This window comes from Hyla sarda, chromosome 5 (genome assembly GCF_029499605.1).
Source record: "Hyla sarda isolate aHylSar1 chromosome 5, aHylSar1.hap1, whole genome shotgun sequence".
Classification (NCBI taxonomy): domain Eukaryota; kingdom Metazoa; phylum Chordata; class Amphibia; order Anura; family Hylidae; genus Hyla; species Hyla sarda.
In genome coordinates this window covers 114,574,946-114,591,302 of record NC_079193.1, presented here as the reverse complement: position 1 = coordinate 114,591,302, position 16,357 = coordinate 114,574,946, and the positions used below count along the sequence as shown (strand labels likewise).

General features: G+C 40.2%; 1 protein-coding gene across 6 annotated transcripts in view; it reads right to left on the bottom strand.

The window, feature by feature from the left end:
- CTNND2 (catenin delta 2) overlaps positions 1-16,357 on the bottom strand; it is a 913,533-nt gene that overhangs the window by 814,047 nt on the left and 83,129 nt on the right. For all 6 annotated transcript variants that reach the window (XM_056520133.1, XM_056520132.1, XM_056520127.1 and 3 more), the window contains one exon: positions 10,953-11,065. In XM_056520133.1, the coding sequence (XP_056376108.1) occupies positions 10,953-11,065 (113 nt within the window). The remainder of the gene's footprint in view (positions 1-10,952; positions 11,066-16,357) is intronic.

Below are 16,357 nucleotides of genomic sequence, written 5' to 3'. Positions count from 1 at the left end.
TTGTCCGTTGTAATGCCATCACTCACTTTACCATAAAATGTATGACGCAACCAAAAAAATACTATTTGTGTGGGGAAATTAAAAAGAAAACCGCAATTTAGCAAATTTTGGAAAGTTTTGTTTTCACACCGTACAATTCACGGTAAAAATTACGTGTTATTTATTCTTTGGGTCAATACGATTAAAATGATACCCATGATAATATACTTTTCTATTACTTTTGCACTTAAAAAAAAAATCGCAAACTGTTTAACTAAATTAGTACGTTTAAAATCCCCCTATTTTGAAGACCTATAACTTTCCTTTTTCCGTATAAGCCACGGTATGAGGGCTCATTTTTTGCGCCGTTATCTGTACTTTTTAGTGATACAATATTTGCTTATATAAAACTTAATACTTTTTTATAATTTTTTTTGGAATAAAAGGTTATAAAAAAAAGCTGCTATTTTGGACGTTTATTTTTTTTTACGTGCACGCAGTTCACCGTACGGTATCATTAACATTTTATTTTAATAGTTGGGACATTTATGCACGCAGCGATACCAATTATGTATATATTATTTATTTTATTTTTTTATACACTTTTTGGGGGTGAAATAGGGAAAATGGGACAATTTACGTTTTTATTTGGAGGGGGTTTTTCAAATTTTTTTACACTTATTTTTTACTTTTATTTTTACACTTTAATAGTCCCCATAGGGGACTATTTATAGCAATCATTCGATTGCTAATACTGTTCAGTGCTATGTATAGGACATAGCACTGATCAGCGTTATCGGTCATCTTCTGCTCTGGTCTGCTCGATCGCTATCAGCAGCCAGGACCTGCCGCGCATGACACGAGCATCGCTCCGATGCTCGCGGCTATGCATAGGACGTAAATGTACATCCTGGTGCGTTAAGTACCACCTCACCAGAACATACATATACGTCCTTCGTTGTTAAGGAGTTAAGGGATTAGACAAAAAAAAAATGAAATAAATAAACTAGGTGAACTAAGTAAAGTAGGCCTGTTTTTTTTCCTCCTCACCTTCTAAAAATCATGACCCATTCAATTTTCCACGTACAGACCCATATAAGGACTTGGTATTTGCACCACCAATTGTACTTTGTAATATCAATCAATTCACCACAAAATCTACCACCAAACCAGAAAAAAAATATTTGAGGGGCAAAATTGAAAAAATTTAAATAAAAAAATACACCATTTTGTAACTTTTGGGGGGCTTCCTATTCCATGAAGTGCATTTTTTGGTAAAAAATTACACCTTATCTTATTCTTTGATTTTGTTTTACTTCTGTTTGAAAATTATAACTTTTTGCACCAAAAATAGTACATTTAAAAATTTCCTCTTCTGACCCCTATAAAACTTTTATATTTTTCTGTATATGGGGATGTGTGAGGGCTAATTGTTTGCATCGTGAGTAGTTTTTGTTTTGATGGAACTTTATCTCTTTTTATACCTTTTTTAGGGTTTTTTTTTACATAAACATTAACCGTGCAGTTTAACTATTTTTTTTATATTTCGTACATTTACGCATGCGGCTATACCACATATGTTTATTTATTTTTTTTACACATTTTTTTTTAAATGGGAAAAGGTGGGTGATTAAAACTTTTATTAGGGAAGGGGTTAATTTACAATTATTTGTGTATTTTTACACCATTTTATAGTCCCAATAGGGGACAATTACATGAAATCCATGGATTGCATACACTGTTCAATGCTATGCCATAGCCAGGGACATGCACACAGGGTCAAAACGGGGCTTCAGCCAAGGCCCATCTAATGCTTCTGCCCTCTGGTGCCCTAACAACTTATCAGGCACTTGCCTGAGCTCAGCGATCCTCCTCCCCCTCTGCTGGACTGGCTGCTTCTTGACACACAGAGGTGAAGACCACCACAGAATTACACAGGCTGCAGGTGGTGAGTACATACCACAGTAAAGCCTCTATGTTCTACCATCCCAAATAGCCTTTGCACTCCCTCTTCAGCCTCCATGCCAGTGGTTCCTAACCAGTGTGCCTCCAGCTGTTGCAAAACTACAACTCCCAGCATGCCTTTGCCTGACTCGCATACTAGGAGTTGTAGTTTTGCAACAGCTGGAGGCACACTAGTTGGGAAACACTGTTCCATGCCCTCACCCCTCTTAGCCTCCATATCCTAAATCTCCTTCTCCTAAACCTCCATACCCTCACCCCATTAGCCTTTATATTATGTTTCCTTTTTAGCCTCCATATTTTCCTTACATGACCTCACACCTCTTAGCCTCTACGTTAGTGTTTCCCAACCAGGGTGACTACAGCTGTGGCAAAACTACAACTTTCAGCATGCCAAAGGCTGTCCAGTTATGCTGGGAGTTGTAGTTTTGCAACAGCTGGAGGCCTGGTTGGCAAACACTGCTCTATATCCTCACCTCTCTAAGGCCATGTTTACACGGCGGAATGTCCATGTGGAATTCCGATGGATTATTCTGCATGGACATTCAGCTGCAGCACAGTCCCATCATGCTGATGTCTGCCATTAACCCCTCAGATGCAATGATCAATACAGATGAAGGCACCTGTGGCATTGAGGTCGTTAAAATGGATAATCGGATTGCCTGCGGCGCTGCCACGGGGATCCGATCATACAACATTGCGGCCAGAGGTTCATTTACCTGTTCTGGCCTTCATCCCGGGGTCTTCTTCTCTGGTCTGACATCGAGCAGACCAGAGAAGAAGATCGCCGATAACAGTGTTAAAAAAAAAAAAAAGCACCTCCCCGAATAAAAATGGAAATGGCCCCCTTTTCCCATTTTATCCCAAAAAATTTTCAAAAAAAGATATAAAAAATGTACATATTTGGTATTGCTGCGTGAATAAATGTCCGAACTATCCAAATACAATATTAATGATCCTGTAAGGTGAACGACATAAACGTTAAAAAAATAAATAAAAAAGTCCAAAATTGCTGCGGTTTTTGTCATCACATGAAAAAAAAAAAAATACAAAGCTATTAAAAACTTAGATAAACACAAAAGTGGTACCAATAAAAAGTACAGATCAAGTAGAAAACAATGAGCTATCATACAGCCCCGTATATGGAAAAATTAGAAAATTATAGGTGGTCAAAATAGCGTGATTTTAAACATACTAATTGTGTTTGTGAGATTTTTTCAAAGGAGCACAATAATAGAAAAGCATATAACCTGGGTATCAATTTAATTGTATTGACCCACAGGATGAAGAAAACATGTAATTTTAACCGTAAAGTGTACAGCGTGAAAACAAAACCTTTCAAAATTTGCAAAGTTACGGTTTTCATTTCAATTTCTCCACATATATAATATTTTATTGTTGTGCTATATATTTTATGGTAAAATGATTGATGTGATTACGAAGGACAATTGGTCGTGCAAAAAACAATCCCTCACATGGGTCTGTGGCTGAAAATATAAAAGTTATGATTTTTAGAAGGTGACGAGGAAAAAACAAAAATGCTAAATTAAAATTGGCTGGGTCCTTAAGGCCAAAATGGGCCGTGTCTTTAAAAGGGGTACACCGGTGGAAATTTTTTTTTTTTTTAAATCAACTGGTGCTAGAAACTTAAACAGATTTTTTATATTTTTCTATTAAAAAATCTTTACCCTTTCAGTATATTTAGCAGCTGTATGCTACAGAGGAAATTCTTTTCTTTTTGAATTTCTTTTTTGTCTTGTCCACAGTGCTCTCTGCTGACACCTGATACCCGTATCAGGAATTGTCCACAGCAGGAGAAAATCCCCATTGCAAACCTATGCTGCTCTGGAGAGTTCCTGACACGGACAGAGGTGTCAGCAGAGGGCACTGTGGACAAGACAAAAAATGTATTCAAAAAGAAAAGAATTTCCTCTGTAGCATACAGCGGCTAAAAAGTACTGGAAGGTTAAGATTTTTTAATAGAAGTCATTTACAAATCTGTTAAACTTTCTGGCACCAGTCCCTAAAAAAAAAAAAAAAAAAGTCTTTTCCTTCTCTCCTTCTAAAGATCGTAACACTTAAAATTTTTCACCTACAGACCCATATGAGAGCTTGTTTTTTGCACCACCAATTTTACTTTGTAATACTGTAAATAATTTCATCACCAAATCTATGGCAAAATCAGAAAAATATTTGTGAGGCAAAAAAAAAGCATTATTTTTTAACTTTTGGGGGCTTCTGATTATATGCAGTGCACTTTTTTTGCACCATTTTTGCATTGATTGGACTTTTTGATCGCTTTTTATTCATTTTTTAGGATATAAAAAGTGACCAAAATACGCTATTTTGGACTTTGGAATTTTTTTGCGCGTACGACATTCACCGTGCGGCTTAATTAACAATATATTTTTATAGATCAGACATTTACGCATGCAGCGATACCACATATGTTTATATTTATTTACACAGTTTTTTTTTTATGGGAAAAGGGGGTTGATTCAAACTTTTATTAATTAGGGAAGGGGTTAGATAATCTTTATTCACTTTTTTTTTCCACTTTTTTTTGCAGTGTTATAGCTCCCATAGGGGGCTATAACACTGCACACACTGATCTTTTACCCTGATCCCTGCAAAGCCATAGCTTTGCATGGATCAGCGAGATAGGGGCTTGATTGCTTAAGCCTGTAGCTCAGGCTTGGAGTAATCAAAAGCCGATCGGACGCGACAGAGCAAGGTAAGGGGGCCTCTGCTCGCGTCCTAGCTGATCGGGACATCACGACTGAGCTGCCGGGAAGAGTTTGCTTTCATTTTCAACGGGGCGATCAACTTTTATCCCCGCGTCTGAAGGGTTAATAGCGTGCGGCACAACACTGGTGCCACGCGCTATTAGCCCAGGGTCCCGGCTATGAATAGCAACCGGGACTGACCCGGTGTGATGCGGGGTCACGACGTGACCCCATTTTAAACACCGGGACTTGGCGCAGGGCGTACAGGTAAGCCCTGTGTCCTTAAAAGGTTAAATACTATAAAAAAAAAGAGCAAAAGTTCTTCAAAACAAAAATGGTACTGATAAAATCTAGAGATAATGGTGCAATAAATGAGCCCTCATATAGCCCCGTATACGAGGAAAAAAAAAAAGTTATAGGGGTCAGAAGAGGACATTTTTAAAACATGCAAATTTTTGTACAAAAATTTTTTTTATATTTTGTAAAAGAAGTAAAACCTATATAAGTTGGGTATCATTTTAATCATATGGACCTACAAAATAAAGATAATGTGTCATCTTCGCCAAAAAGTGCACTGCATAGGAAGTCCTCAAAAGTTACCAATTTTTTTTTTGCCCAACAAATATTAAAATTTATATATTTATATATATATATATATATATATATATATATATATATATATATATATATATATGCAATCTCCACCACAGCACAAATGATCAGAGGTCCAGGATCAAGTGGAAAGGCTTCCAAGTTTATTCACACCATAAATGTGATAGCGGTGCAACGTTTCGGCAAACTGCCTTTGTCAAGCAGTTTGCCGAAACGTTGCACCGCTATCACATTTATGGTGTGAATAAACTTGGAAGCCTTTCCACTTGATCCTGGACCTCTGATCATTTGTGCTGTGGTGGAGATTGCATATTTATGGACTGCTGACCTGCCAGTTGGCTGACCACGTGCACTTACAGAGGGGGTCTTTGCTGGCTCTTTCGCTTGGAGATATATATATATATATATATATATATATATATATATATATATATATATTCAAATCAGCTCATCACACCACCTTCACAGAACGTGTGTCCTGCAAACAGCTCAGGCTCCAGTTAAGAAGTCTCAGAACTGATTGGGATTTGTTCTGAGACTTCTTAACTGGAGCCTGAGCTGTTTGCAGGACACACTACCTGTGAAGGTGGTGTGATGAGCTGATTTGAATATTTTTTTACCCAGGAGCCCGCGGAGTGCTATATGGCCTACTTAAATCTCTGTCTCACACCAGAAGTGGTGTCCTCTCCCTGAGGAAAGTACTGACCCTATATACACACACACACATACATAAAAAAAATATATATAATATATATTTATGTATGTATATATATGTATGTATTTTTTTGTTTCACCATAGATTTTGGGGTGAAATGATTGATTTCATTACAAAATAAACAAGCCTTCATATGGGTCTGTAGGTGGAAAATTAAAAGGAGTTATGATTTTTAGAAAGGGAGGAGGATAAAATTAAAGTGCAAAAATGGCCTGGTCCTCAAAAGGTGAAATGACTATAATGACAGGTCCAATAACAATGGTAAATTGTCAAGATAACTCACAAATGTTTCTTGTTTTTCTGACACTCAACACTGATTAAACAAAAAATAAACAATCTTTATTGTCTGCATAAGTATATACTAAATATTTCAAACCTTTTTGACCTTGTAAAATGAAGCAATATGAAATATAGCCATATTATGCATACACTTATAAAAAGGCTGTCTTGAACACCAAGATGCTGTGCTGCTAGGTCTTGTGCAGTTCACGTTCCCTACTTTTCATTAAAAAAATAACAATCTCCATTCACAGTGGCTTTTTTCACGTTTCATTGGTATTTTGTACACCAAAAGCAACAGAACAGTGAGAGATCACTGTTATTGGAAAATGTGAATATGTATGAATTTAGTTGAAGACAGATCCATCTTACTTGTCACAGGTATGTATACGTATACACATATAACGCAATATCAGTTGCTAGTTGGTCAGCAAAATAAAAAAGGGTAGTTCTAAATATCTACAACACAAATAGAGAAACACAGCTTCAAATCCACCAATTGTATTTTGATCTACTTGCTTCTCAGTATAATTACAAAAACGAACAGGTTGTTAGTAGACATTTTGATCAATAAGTACACTAACCTGACACTGGCGTAGCGACGGACGGCGACCACTGCCTCCGAGACACCATGCCCACAGGGGGAGCGACCCAGTTGCCAGGCAGCCCCACTGCCGCCCGACCAAGCCCCTGGCTCTGGGCCACACCTCCCCACAGACAAAGCACCACAGAAACAATGTCCGTCACAGAGAACCACACCAGTGTGAAATCTACCATGTGCTCACTGCCAGAGGGCTGGGAGAAAGGTGGGAGGAAATCCTTATGCAGTCTCCTGCTAAATAAACCCTTAAGGACCCATGATGTACCGCTACGTCATGGGACCCTGGGTCTTAAGGACCCATGAGGTAGCAGTACGCCTGTGGGAATTTCGGTCCCTGCCGCGAGCCGGGCAGGGACTGGACCGGGGTGACAGCTGATATCGATCAGCAGGAACCCCGTGCAAATGCCCAGGGGGGATTTGCAAAACTACAACTCCCAGCATGCCCAGAAAGCCGTTTGGGCATGCAGTTATTTGCAGTTTTCCCACAGCTGAAGGGCTACAGTTTGGAGATCACTGTGCTGTAGCCCTCCAGCTGTTGCATAACTACATCTCCCAGCATGCCCTATGGCAATCAGTACATGCTTGGAGTTGTAGTTTTGCAACAGCTGGAGGCACACTGGTTGGAAAATACTGAGTTAGGTAAGAGAACCTAACTGAAGGTTTTCCAACCAGTGTGCCTCCATCTGTTGCAAAAGTACAACACCCAGCATGCACAGTCTGTAAGTGCATGCTGGGAGTTGTACTTTTGAAAAGACTGGAGGTTTGCCCCCCCACTCCACCCGCATGTGAATGTACAGGGTACATTCACACGGGCGGGTTTACAGTAAGTTTCCTGCTTGAAGTTTGAGCTGCGGCAAATATTTCGCCACATCGCAAACTCCTAGCGGGAAACTCACTGTAAACCTCCGCCAGTGCGAATGTACCGTAAAAACACTACACTACACTAACACATAATTAAGGCTAAAACACTACATATACACTCCCTTACACTGTCCCCCCAATAAAAATTGAAAACGTATTGTACGGCAGCGTTTCCAAAATGGAGCCTCCAGATGTTGCAAAACAACAACTCCCAGCATTTCCAGACAGCCACTGACTGTCCGGGCATGCTGGGAGTTTAGCAATAGCTGGAGGCACCCTGGTTGGGAATCACCGGCGTAGAATACCCTTATGTCCACCCCTATGCAATCCCTAATTTAGTCCTCAAATGGCAATGGCGCTCTCACTTTGGAGCCCTGTCGTATTTCAAAGAAACAGTTTAGGGCCACATATGGGATATTTCCATACTCGGGAGAAATTGCACTACAAATTTTGGGGGGCTTTTCTCCTTTTACCCCTTATGAAAAGGAAAAGTTGAGGGCTCCACCAGCATGTTAGTGTAATTTTTTTTTATCTTTTTACACTAACATGCTGGTGTTGCCCCATATTTTTTTATTTTCACAAGTGGTAAAAGGAAAAAAAAAAGACCCAAAATTTGTACGGAAATACCCCATATGTGGGCGTAAAATGCTCTGCGGGCACATAACAAGGCTCAGGAGTGAGAGCGCACTATGTACATTTGAGGCCTAAATTGTTGATTTGCATAGGGATGGCTGATTTTACAGCCGTTCACACAAACACAAAAAAATAAATACCCACATGTGACCCCATTTTGGAAACTACACCCCTCACGGAACGCAACAAGGGGTATAGTGAGCCTTAAAACCCCACAGGTGTTTAATGAAAATTCTTCAACTTTGGATGGAAAAATGAAAAAAAAAACAAATACATTTTCACTAAAATGCTGGCGTTTGCCTAAATTTTCACAAGGGAAAATAGGAAAAAAAGCCCCCCAAAACTTGTAACCCCATTTCTTCTGAGTAAGAACATACGCCATATGTGGATGTAAAGTGCTCTGTGGGTGAACTTCAATGCTCAGAAGACAAGGAGCGCCATTGGGCTTTTGAAGAGACAATTTGTCCAGAATTGAAGGCCACGTGGGTTTACAAAGCCCCCATAGTGGCAGAACAATGGACCCCTCCCCCCACATGTGACCCCATTTTGGAAACTACACCCCTCATGTAATGTAGTAAGGGGTACAGTGAGCATTTACGACCTACAGATGTCTGACAGATTTTTGGAACAGTGGTCCGTAAAAATTAAAATGAGTATTTACACCCCACTCCAGTGGGGTGTAAATACTCACTGCACCCCTTATTAAATTCTGTGAGGGGTTTAGTTTCCAAAATGTGGTCACATGTGGGGGGGGTCCACTGTTCTGGCACCACGGGGGGCTTTGTAAATGCACATAGCCCCTGATTTCAATTCCAAACTAATTCTCTTTCCAAAAGCTCAATGGCGCTCCTCCTCTTTTGAGCATGGGGTATTTCAACACTAAGGAGAAATGGGGTTACAAATTTTGGGGGTCATTTTCTCCTATTACCCCTTGTAAAAATGTAAAATTTGGGGGGAAAACTGCATTTTAGTGAAAAAAAATGATCTTCATTTACACATCCAACTTTAACAAAAAGTCGTCAAACACCCCTTGTTACGTTCCTTGAGGGGTGTAGTTTCCAAAATAGTATGCAATGTGTTTTTTTTTTGTTTTTTTTTTGCTGTTCTGGCACCATAGTGGCTTCCTAAATGCGACATTTCAGCAAAATTTGCTTTCCAAAAGCCAAATGTGACTACTTCTCTTCTGAGCATTGTAGTGCGCCAGCAGAGCACTTGACATCCACACATGGGGTTACAAATTTTGGGGGGCATTTTCTCCTATTACCCCTTGTAAAAACTTAAAGTTGGATGTGTAAATGATTACATTTTTTTTTTCACTAAAATGATAGTTTTCCCATAAATTTTAATGAAAAGTTGTCAAACACCTGTGGGGTGTTAAGGCTCATTGTACCCCTTGATATGTTCCTTGAGGGGTGTAGTTTCCAAAATAGTATGCCATGTGGGGTTTTTTGTGCTGTTCTGGCACCATAGGGGCTTCTTAAATGTGACATGCCCCCCAAAAACAATTTCAGACAAACTCACAAACTCACTCTCCAAAATCCCACTGTCACTCCTTCCCTTCTGAGCCCTCTAGTGCACCCACAGAGCACTTGACATACACCCGAGATATTTCCTTACTTGAGAGAAATTGGGTTACACATTTTAGGAATATTTCTCTCCTTTTACCCCCTTGTAAAAATTCAAAAACTGGGTCTACAAGAACATGCCAGTGTAAAAAAAAAATTTGATTTTGAATTTTCTCCTTAAATTTTCTGCTATTACTGTGAAACACCTAAAGGGTTAACAAACCTTTTGAATGTAATTTTGAATACTTTGAGGGGTACAGTTTTTATAATGGGGTCATTTATGGGGTATTTCTAATAGAAAGGCCCTTCAAATCCACTTCAAAACTGAACTGGTCCCTGAAAAATTTGGATTTTGGAAAATTGCTGCTATATCTTGAAGCCCTCTGATGTCTTCCAAAAGTAAAAACATGTCAACATATTGTATATGTGAATCAATATATCATTTATTTGAAATATTCATTTTCCTTATAAGCAGAGAGCTTCAAAGTAAAAAAAAAAAATGCAAAAGTTTAAATTTTTTCATCAAATTTTGGAATTTTTATCCAAGAAATTATGCAAGTATCGACAAAATTTTATCACTAACATAAAGTAGAATATGTCACGAAAAAACTATCTTGGAATCAGAATGAAAGTTAAAAGCATCCCAGAGTTATTAATGCTTAAAGTGACAGTGGTCATAATTGCAAAAAATGGCCGGGTCCTTCACTGAAAATTGGCTGGGTCCTTAAGGGGTTAAAAACGTGGCAAGTGGGCTTGTACCTTTTGATCAAAATGAATACTAACAACCTGTTAGTTTTTGAATTTAGGCTGAGAAGCAATTAGATCAAAATACTAAATTGTGGATGTGCGGCCATGTCTGTTTTCTCTACCTGGGTAAATATCCACGTTACAGAATACAAACTATATATTCATGTTTCGTTTCAATTTTTTTGTATTCTTGTTTAACTTCATTATCCCATTTTATTTATACTTCATTGTATTTTTATATTTAAGAGCTATAAACATGAAATCATACCTACCTAATACTACTCATGCTGCCAGTTTCTGATCCAAGCTTGCATCTCTCCAGCTGGCTGGCAACAATTTGACGTTCGGCCTCTAGTTCTCGAGTTAATCTTTCAAACTGCAGTTCCTAGAATAAAAAAAAAATCCACATTATATGATTGCTTACCTATCTATCCATACAAGCAGTCAAGGCTTGAAAGCTTGAGAAAGGTTCCAGAGAGGACTGAAACATTGCAATTCCCCCCCCCAACGTTGTGATGGAATAAAACTGTTATTTTTTTCTTCACTATAATCTAAGTGCTCCAGCATTTACTTGTTTGGATTTAACTTGGGAATTGTTGAACTCTGTCCCTTCAAAACGGTGAGCATCCATTACTTTTACAATTTGCTCCTGTAAAGTACTGCAAAATAATTTTTTTAAATCTATTTTACAGTTGCAACTTGAATGTAAAAATAGTAAAATACTAAAAATATACTAATAAAAAAATGGCATAGTTTCAGGTCGCATGTATGGAAATTGGTGCTAGAAAAGGAACGTGACTTCCATTAAAGTAGGATTTTGGTGTGACTGTCACAAAGTCACTGAAAGTTGCCATGTAGCCCTTAGCTGAAGCAGGCAAAATGGGCAAATAACCTCAACAAGGGCCAAATTATGAAGAGTCAAAGAATCTCAAAAATGGAAGGTCTTGGACGCAGCCATTTTTTTTACTTTTGAGTTTGTTTTTTCCTCCTCGCCTTCTAAAAATCATAACTCTAAAATGTTTTCATCCACAGACTAGTATGAGGGCTTGTTTTTTGCGCTACCAGTTTTCCTTTGTAATGACATCACTCATTATATCATAAAATGTATGTCGAAATAAAAATAAAATAAATACTATTTGTGTGGGGAAAATGAAAAGAAAATCGCTAATTTTACGGTACAAATGACATGTTTTCTTTATTCTGTGGGTCAATATGAATAAAATGATACCCATAATTACATACTTTTCCATTACTGCACCGCTTAAAAAAAAATCTCAAACTTTTTAACAAAATTAGTGCATTTAAAAACCCTCTATACGACCTACAACTTTCATTTTTTTCGTATAAGCGGCAGTATGAGGGCTCATTTTTTGCACCGTGATCTGTACTTTTTATTGATACCCCATTTCCATATATTAAATAAAAACAATAATTTAAAAGTAAATTTTTTTATATTATGTGACAAAAAAGCAGCAACTTTGTTGACTTTTTTTTTAATGTTTACGCCATTAACCGTTAGGGATCAATAACATTATATTTTGATAGTTTGGACATTTCTGCACGCGGCGATACCAAATATGTTTATTTATTTTTTAAACACACTTTCTGGGGGTAAAATGGGAAAAACGGACAATTTACATTTTTATTGGGGGAGGGGATTTTTCACACACACACACACACACACACACACATATATATCTCCCCCTGGCTATCGGCGCCGCTGCCCCATTGAGGCCTCTCCCATCCCCGGTTTTATGATTACCTGTTGCCGGGGTCCGCGCTGCTTCTGGCTCCGGTGTGGCGTCTATGCGTCTTTGCTATGCGCTGCGCTACGCAATGACGGGTGACATCATTGCGCCTCGCAGTGCATAGCAACGACGCATAGACGGCACACCGGAGCCAGAAGCACCGCGGACCCGAGCCAGAACCAGTGCGGACCTGAGCCAGAAGCAGCGCGGACCCAACCCCGGCAACAGGTAATCATAAAACCAGGGATGGGGGATCTATAAATTTTTTTTTAACTTTAACCCCTTAAGGACCGGGGGTTTTTCCGTTTTTGCATTTTCGTTTTTTGCTCCTTGCCTTTAAAAAATCATAACTCTTTCAATTTTGCACCTAAAAATCCATATGATGGCTTATTTTTTGCGCCACCAATTCTAATTTGTAATGACATCAGTCATTTTGCCCAAAAATCTACGGTGAAATGGAAAAAAAAAATCATTGTGCGACAAAATTGAAAAAAAAAAAAACAGTTTTGTAACTTTTGGGGGCTTCCGTTTCTACGTAGTACATTTTTCGGTAAAAATGACACCTTATCTTTATTCTGTAGGTCCATACGATTAAAATGATACCCTACTTATGTAGATTTGATTTTTTCGGACTTCTGGAAAAAATCATAACTACATGCAGGAAAATTAATACGTTTAAAATTGTCATATTCTGACCCCTATAACTTTTTTATTTTTCCGTGTATGGGGCGGTATGAGGGCTCATTTTTTGCGCCGTGATCTGAAGTTTTAACGGTACAATTTTTGCATTGATAGGACTTATTGATCGCTTTTTATTCATTTTTAAATGATATAAAAAGTGACCAAAAATGCACTATTTTGGACTTCGGAATTTTTTTCCGCGCACGCCATTGACCGATCGGTTTAATTAATGATATATTTTTATAATTCGGACATTTCCGCACGCGGTGATACCATATATGTTCATTTTTCTTTTTATTTACACTGTGTTTTTTTTTTTATTGGAAAAGGGGGGTGATTCAAACTTTTAATAGGGGAGGAGTTAAATGATCTTTATTCACTTTTTTTTTCACTTTTTTTTTGCAGTGTTATAGGTCCCATAGGGACCTATAACACTGCACACACTGATCTTCATTATTGATCACTGGTTTCTCATAAGAAACCAGTGATCAACGATTCTGCCGCATGACTGCTCAGGCCTGGATCTCAGGCACTGAGCAGTCATTCGGCGATCGGACAGCGAGGAGGCAGGTAGGGGCCCTCCCGCTGTCCTGTCAGCTGTTCGGGATGCCGCGATTAGCCGGCTCAGCTCTGAGCGCGCGGCTAAAGGGTTAATAGCGCGCGGTGCCGCGATCGGCACTGCGCGCTATTAGAGGCGGGTCCCGGCTTCACTATGACGCCGGGCCCGCCGTGATATGACGCGGGGTTACTGTGTAACCCCGCGTTATATCAGGAGAGCAGGTCCAAGGGCGTACCTGTACGCCCTTGGTCCTTAAGGGGTTAATAGTCCTCATAGGGGACTATAGCAATCATTTGATTGCTAATACCGTCCAGTGCTATGCATAGGGCATAGCACTGATCAGTATTATCGGCGATCTTCTGCTCTGGTCTGCTCAATCTTAGACCAGAGCAGAAGACCCGACTAGACGGACGTAGGCAGGTGAGGGGACCTCCATCCGCCATTATGGATGATTGGATCCTTGCGGCATCGCTGCGGGCGATCTGATCATCCATATTAAGTGCTGCACTTCCGCAGATGCCTTGATTTGTATCGATCTGCATCTGATGGGTTAATGGCACACCACAGCGTGATCGCTGAAGTGCGCCATTACCGGCGGGTCCCTGGCTGCTGATAGCAGCCGGAACATGCCGTGCATGACTCATGTATAGGATGTAAATATACATTCCGGTGCATTAAGTACCAGGGTATCAGGACATCCATTTAGGTCCTATGTTGTTAAAGGACAACTGCAGCGCAATATAAACTTATCCCCTATCTACAAGATAGGGGATAAGTGTTTGATCGCGGGGGGTCCGACCGCTGGGACCCCCCCCTCGATCTCCCTAACGGGGCGCCGCCATTAGCGCTCATGGTGACGTAGCATCGACCTAGAGGTTGACTGTGACGCCCTGTCTCCTCCCCGTCTCCTCCCTGTCCCCATACAGTTCTATGGGGGAGACGGGGAGGCACGAACGCTGCCTCCCCGCCTCTCCCATAGAGATGTATGGAGGATATGTGCCGGCTGCAACGTCATGCTGCGGCTGGCATGCCCCCTGCACGGGACAGCAGCGGCCACGTACAGGAGATCACAGGGGGTCCCAGCGGTCAGACCCCCCGCGATCAAACACTTATCCCCTATTCTGTGGCTAGGGGATAAGTGTTAATCACGCTGCAGATGTCCTTTAAAGGGGTATTCCAGGAAAAAATACCCCTTACTTTAAATTAGTTCTATTAAAAAATCTTAATCCTTTCAATAATTATGAGCTGCTGAAGTTGAGTTGTCCTTTTCTGTCTTGCAACAGTTCTCTCTGCTGACATCTCTGCTTGTCTCGGGAATTGGACAGTGTAGAAGAGGTTTGCTATGGGGATTTGCTTCTAAATTGGGCGGTTCCCGAGACAGGTGTCATCAGAGAGCACTTAGACAGAAAAGAACAACTCAACTTCACTAGCTCATAAGTACTGAAAGGATTAAGATTATTTAATATTAGTAATTTACAAATCTGTTTAACTTTCTGGAGCCAGTTGATATATAAAAAAAAAGTTTTTTCCTGGATAACCTATTTTGGCATTAAGGACAAATTTTTCAAATCTTACATGTGTCACTTTATGTAAGAATAACACTGAGATGCTCAGATTTTAATTCTGAGTTTTTTTTAGAGACATATTCTACTTTAAGATAGTGTTACATTTTCATCGATACTTACATCAGTTATTAAATAATGCCCAAATTTCATGAAAATTAAATTTATATGGTTGTTACTAAATTATTAGGAATAAAAGTCAGAAGCACATAATTGCATACATTTCGGGACACAGCCCGAGACAAAGCAAGATCGGTAATCATAACAGTATAACGAGAACAGTGGGCATATAGGGAAATAAAAGAGGTAGGAAGCATATATCAGCATACAAATAATTGTTATTGTCAGAACATAAAAAGGTCAATACAGTAACATAGTATAGCGAATGTTAGGGCAATAGGAAGAAGACATCCAGGGTGATCAAACACGTTCAAAGCGGTCCACCCCATCATCCCTCATGGCATTTATTTTTTCAGAATGGAATTAACACAGTCAATGACCCTATCTAAAAGAGAGAACCGAAGACTTCCAGTTCCCCGCCACGTGAATCCTGGCTGCCATAAGGACAAACTGGTAGGGATCGACCGATATCGTTTTTTTGGGGCCGATACCGATAATCGGCGCAGGTTAGGGCCGATAGCCGATAACTTATACCGATATTCCGGTATAAGTTATCAGCTATTTAACCCCCTGCAGATCATTGATTTAAAGCGGGCGCTTTAAATCAATGATCTGCAGTGGCTTTTGCGGGGCCATAGGCCGCCGCCGCCGCTACCCGCTTCTCTCCCCCTACCTGTCAGGGTGGTCCGGGCCATCCATCCAACGTTCCTGTAGTGTCTGGGGGCGTTTCGGGTGAAGAGTGAACCGGTCCGGGCTTTCCTTCTCCGGCGGTCATCTTCTCCACTCCGGGCAGGCTCCGGCCTAGTACGCTGCATAGACGCCGCTGCGCAGTGACGCACCTGAAGTCACGGCGTAGCGGCGTCTATGCAGCGTACTAGGCCAGAGCCTGCCCGGAGAGGAGAAGATGACCCCCGGAGAAGAAGGAAAGCCCAGACCGGTTCACTCTTCACCCGGAACGCCCCCGGACAGTACAGGAACGATGGATGGATGGCCCGGACCACCCCCAT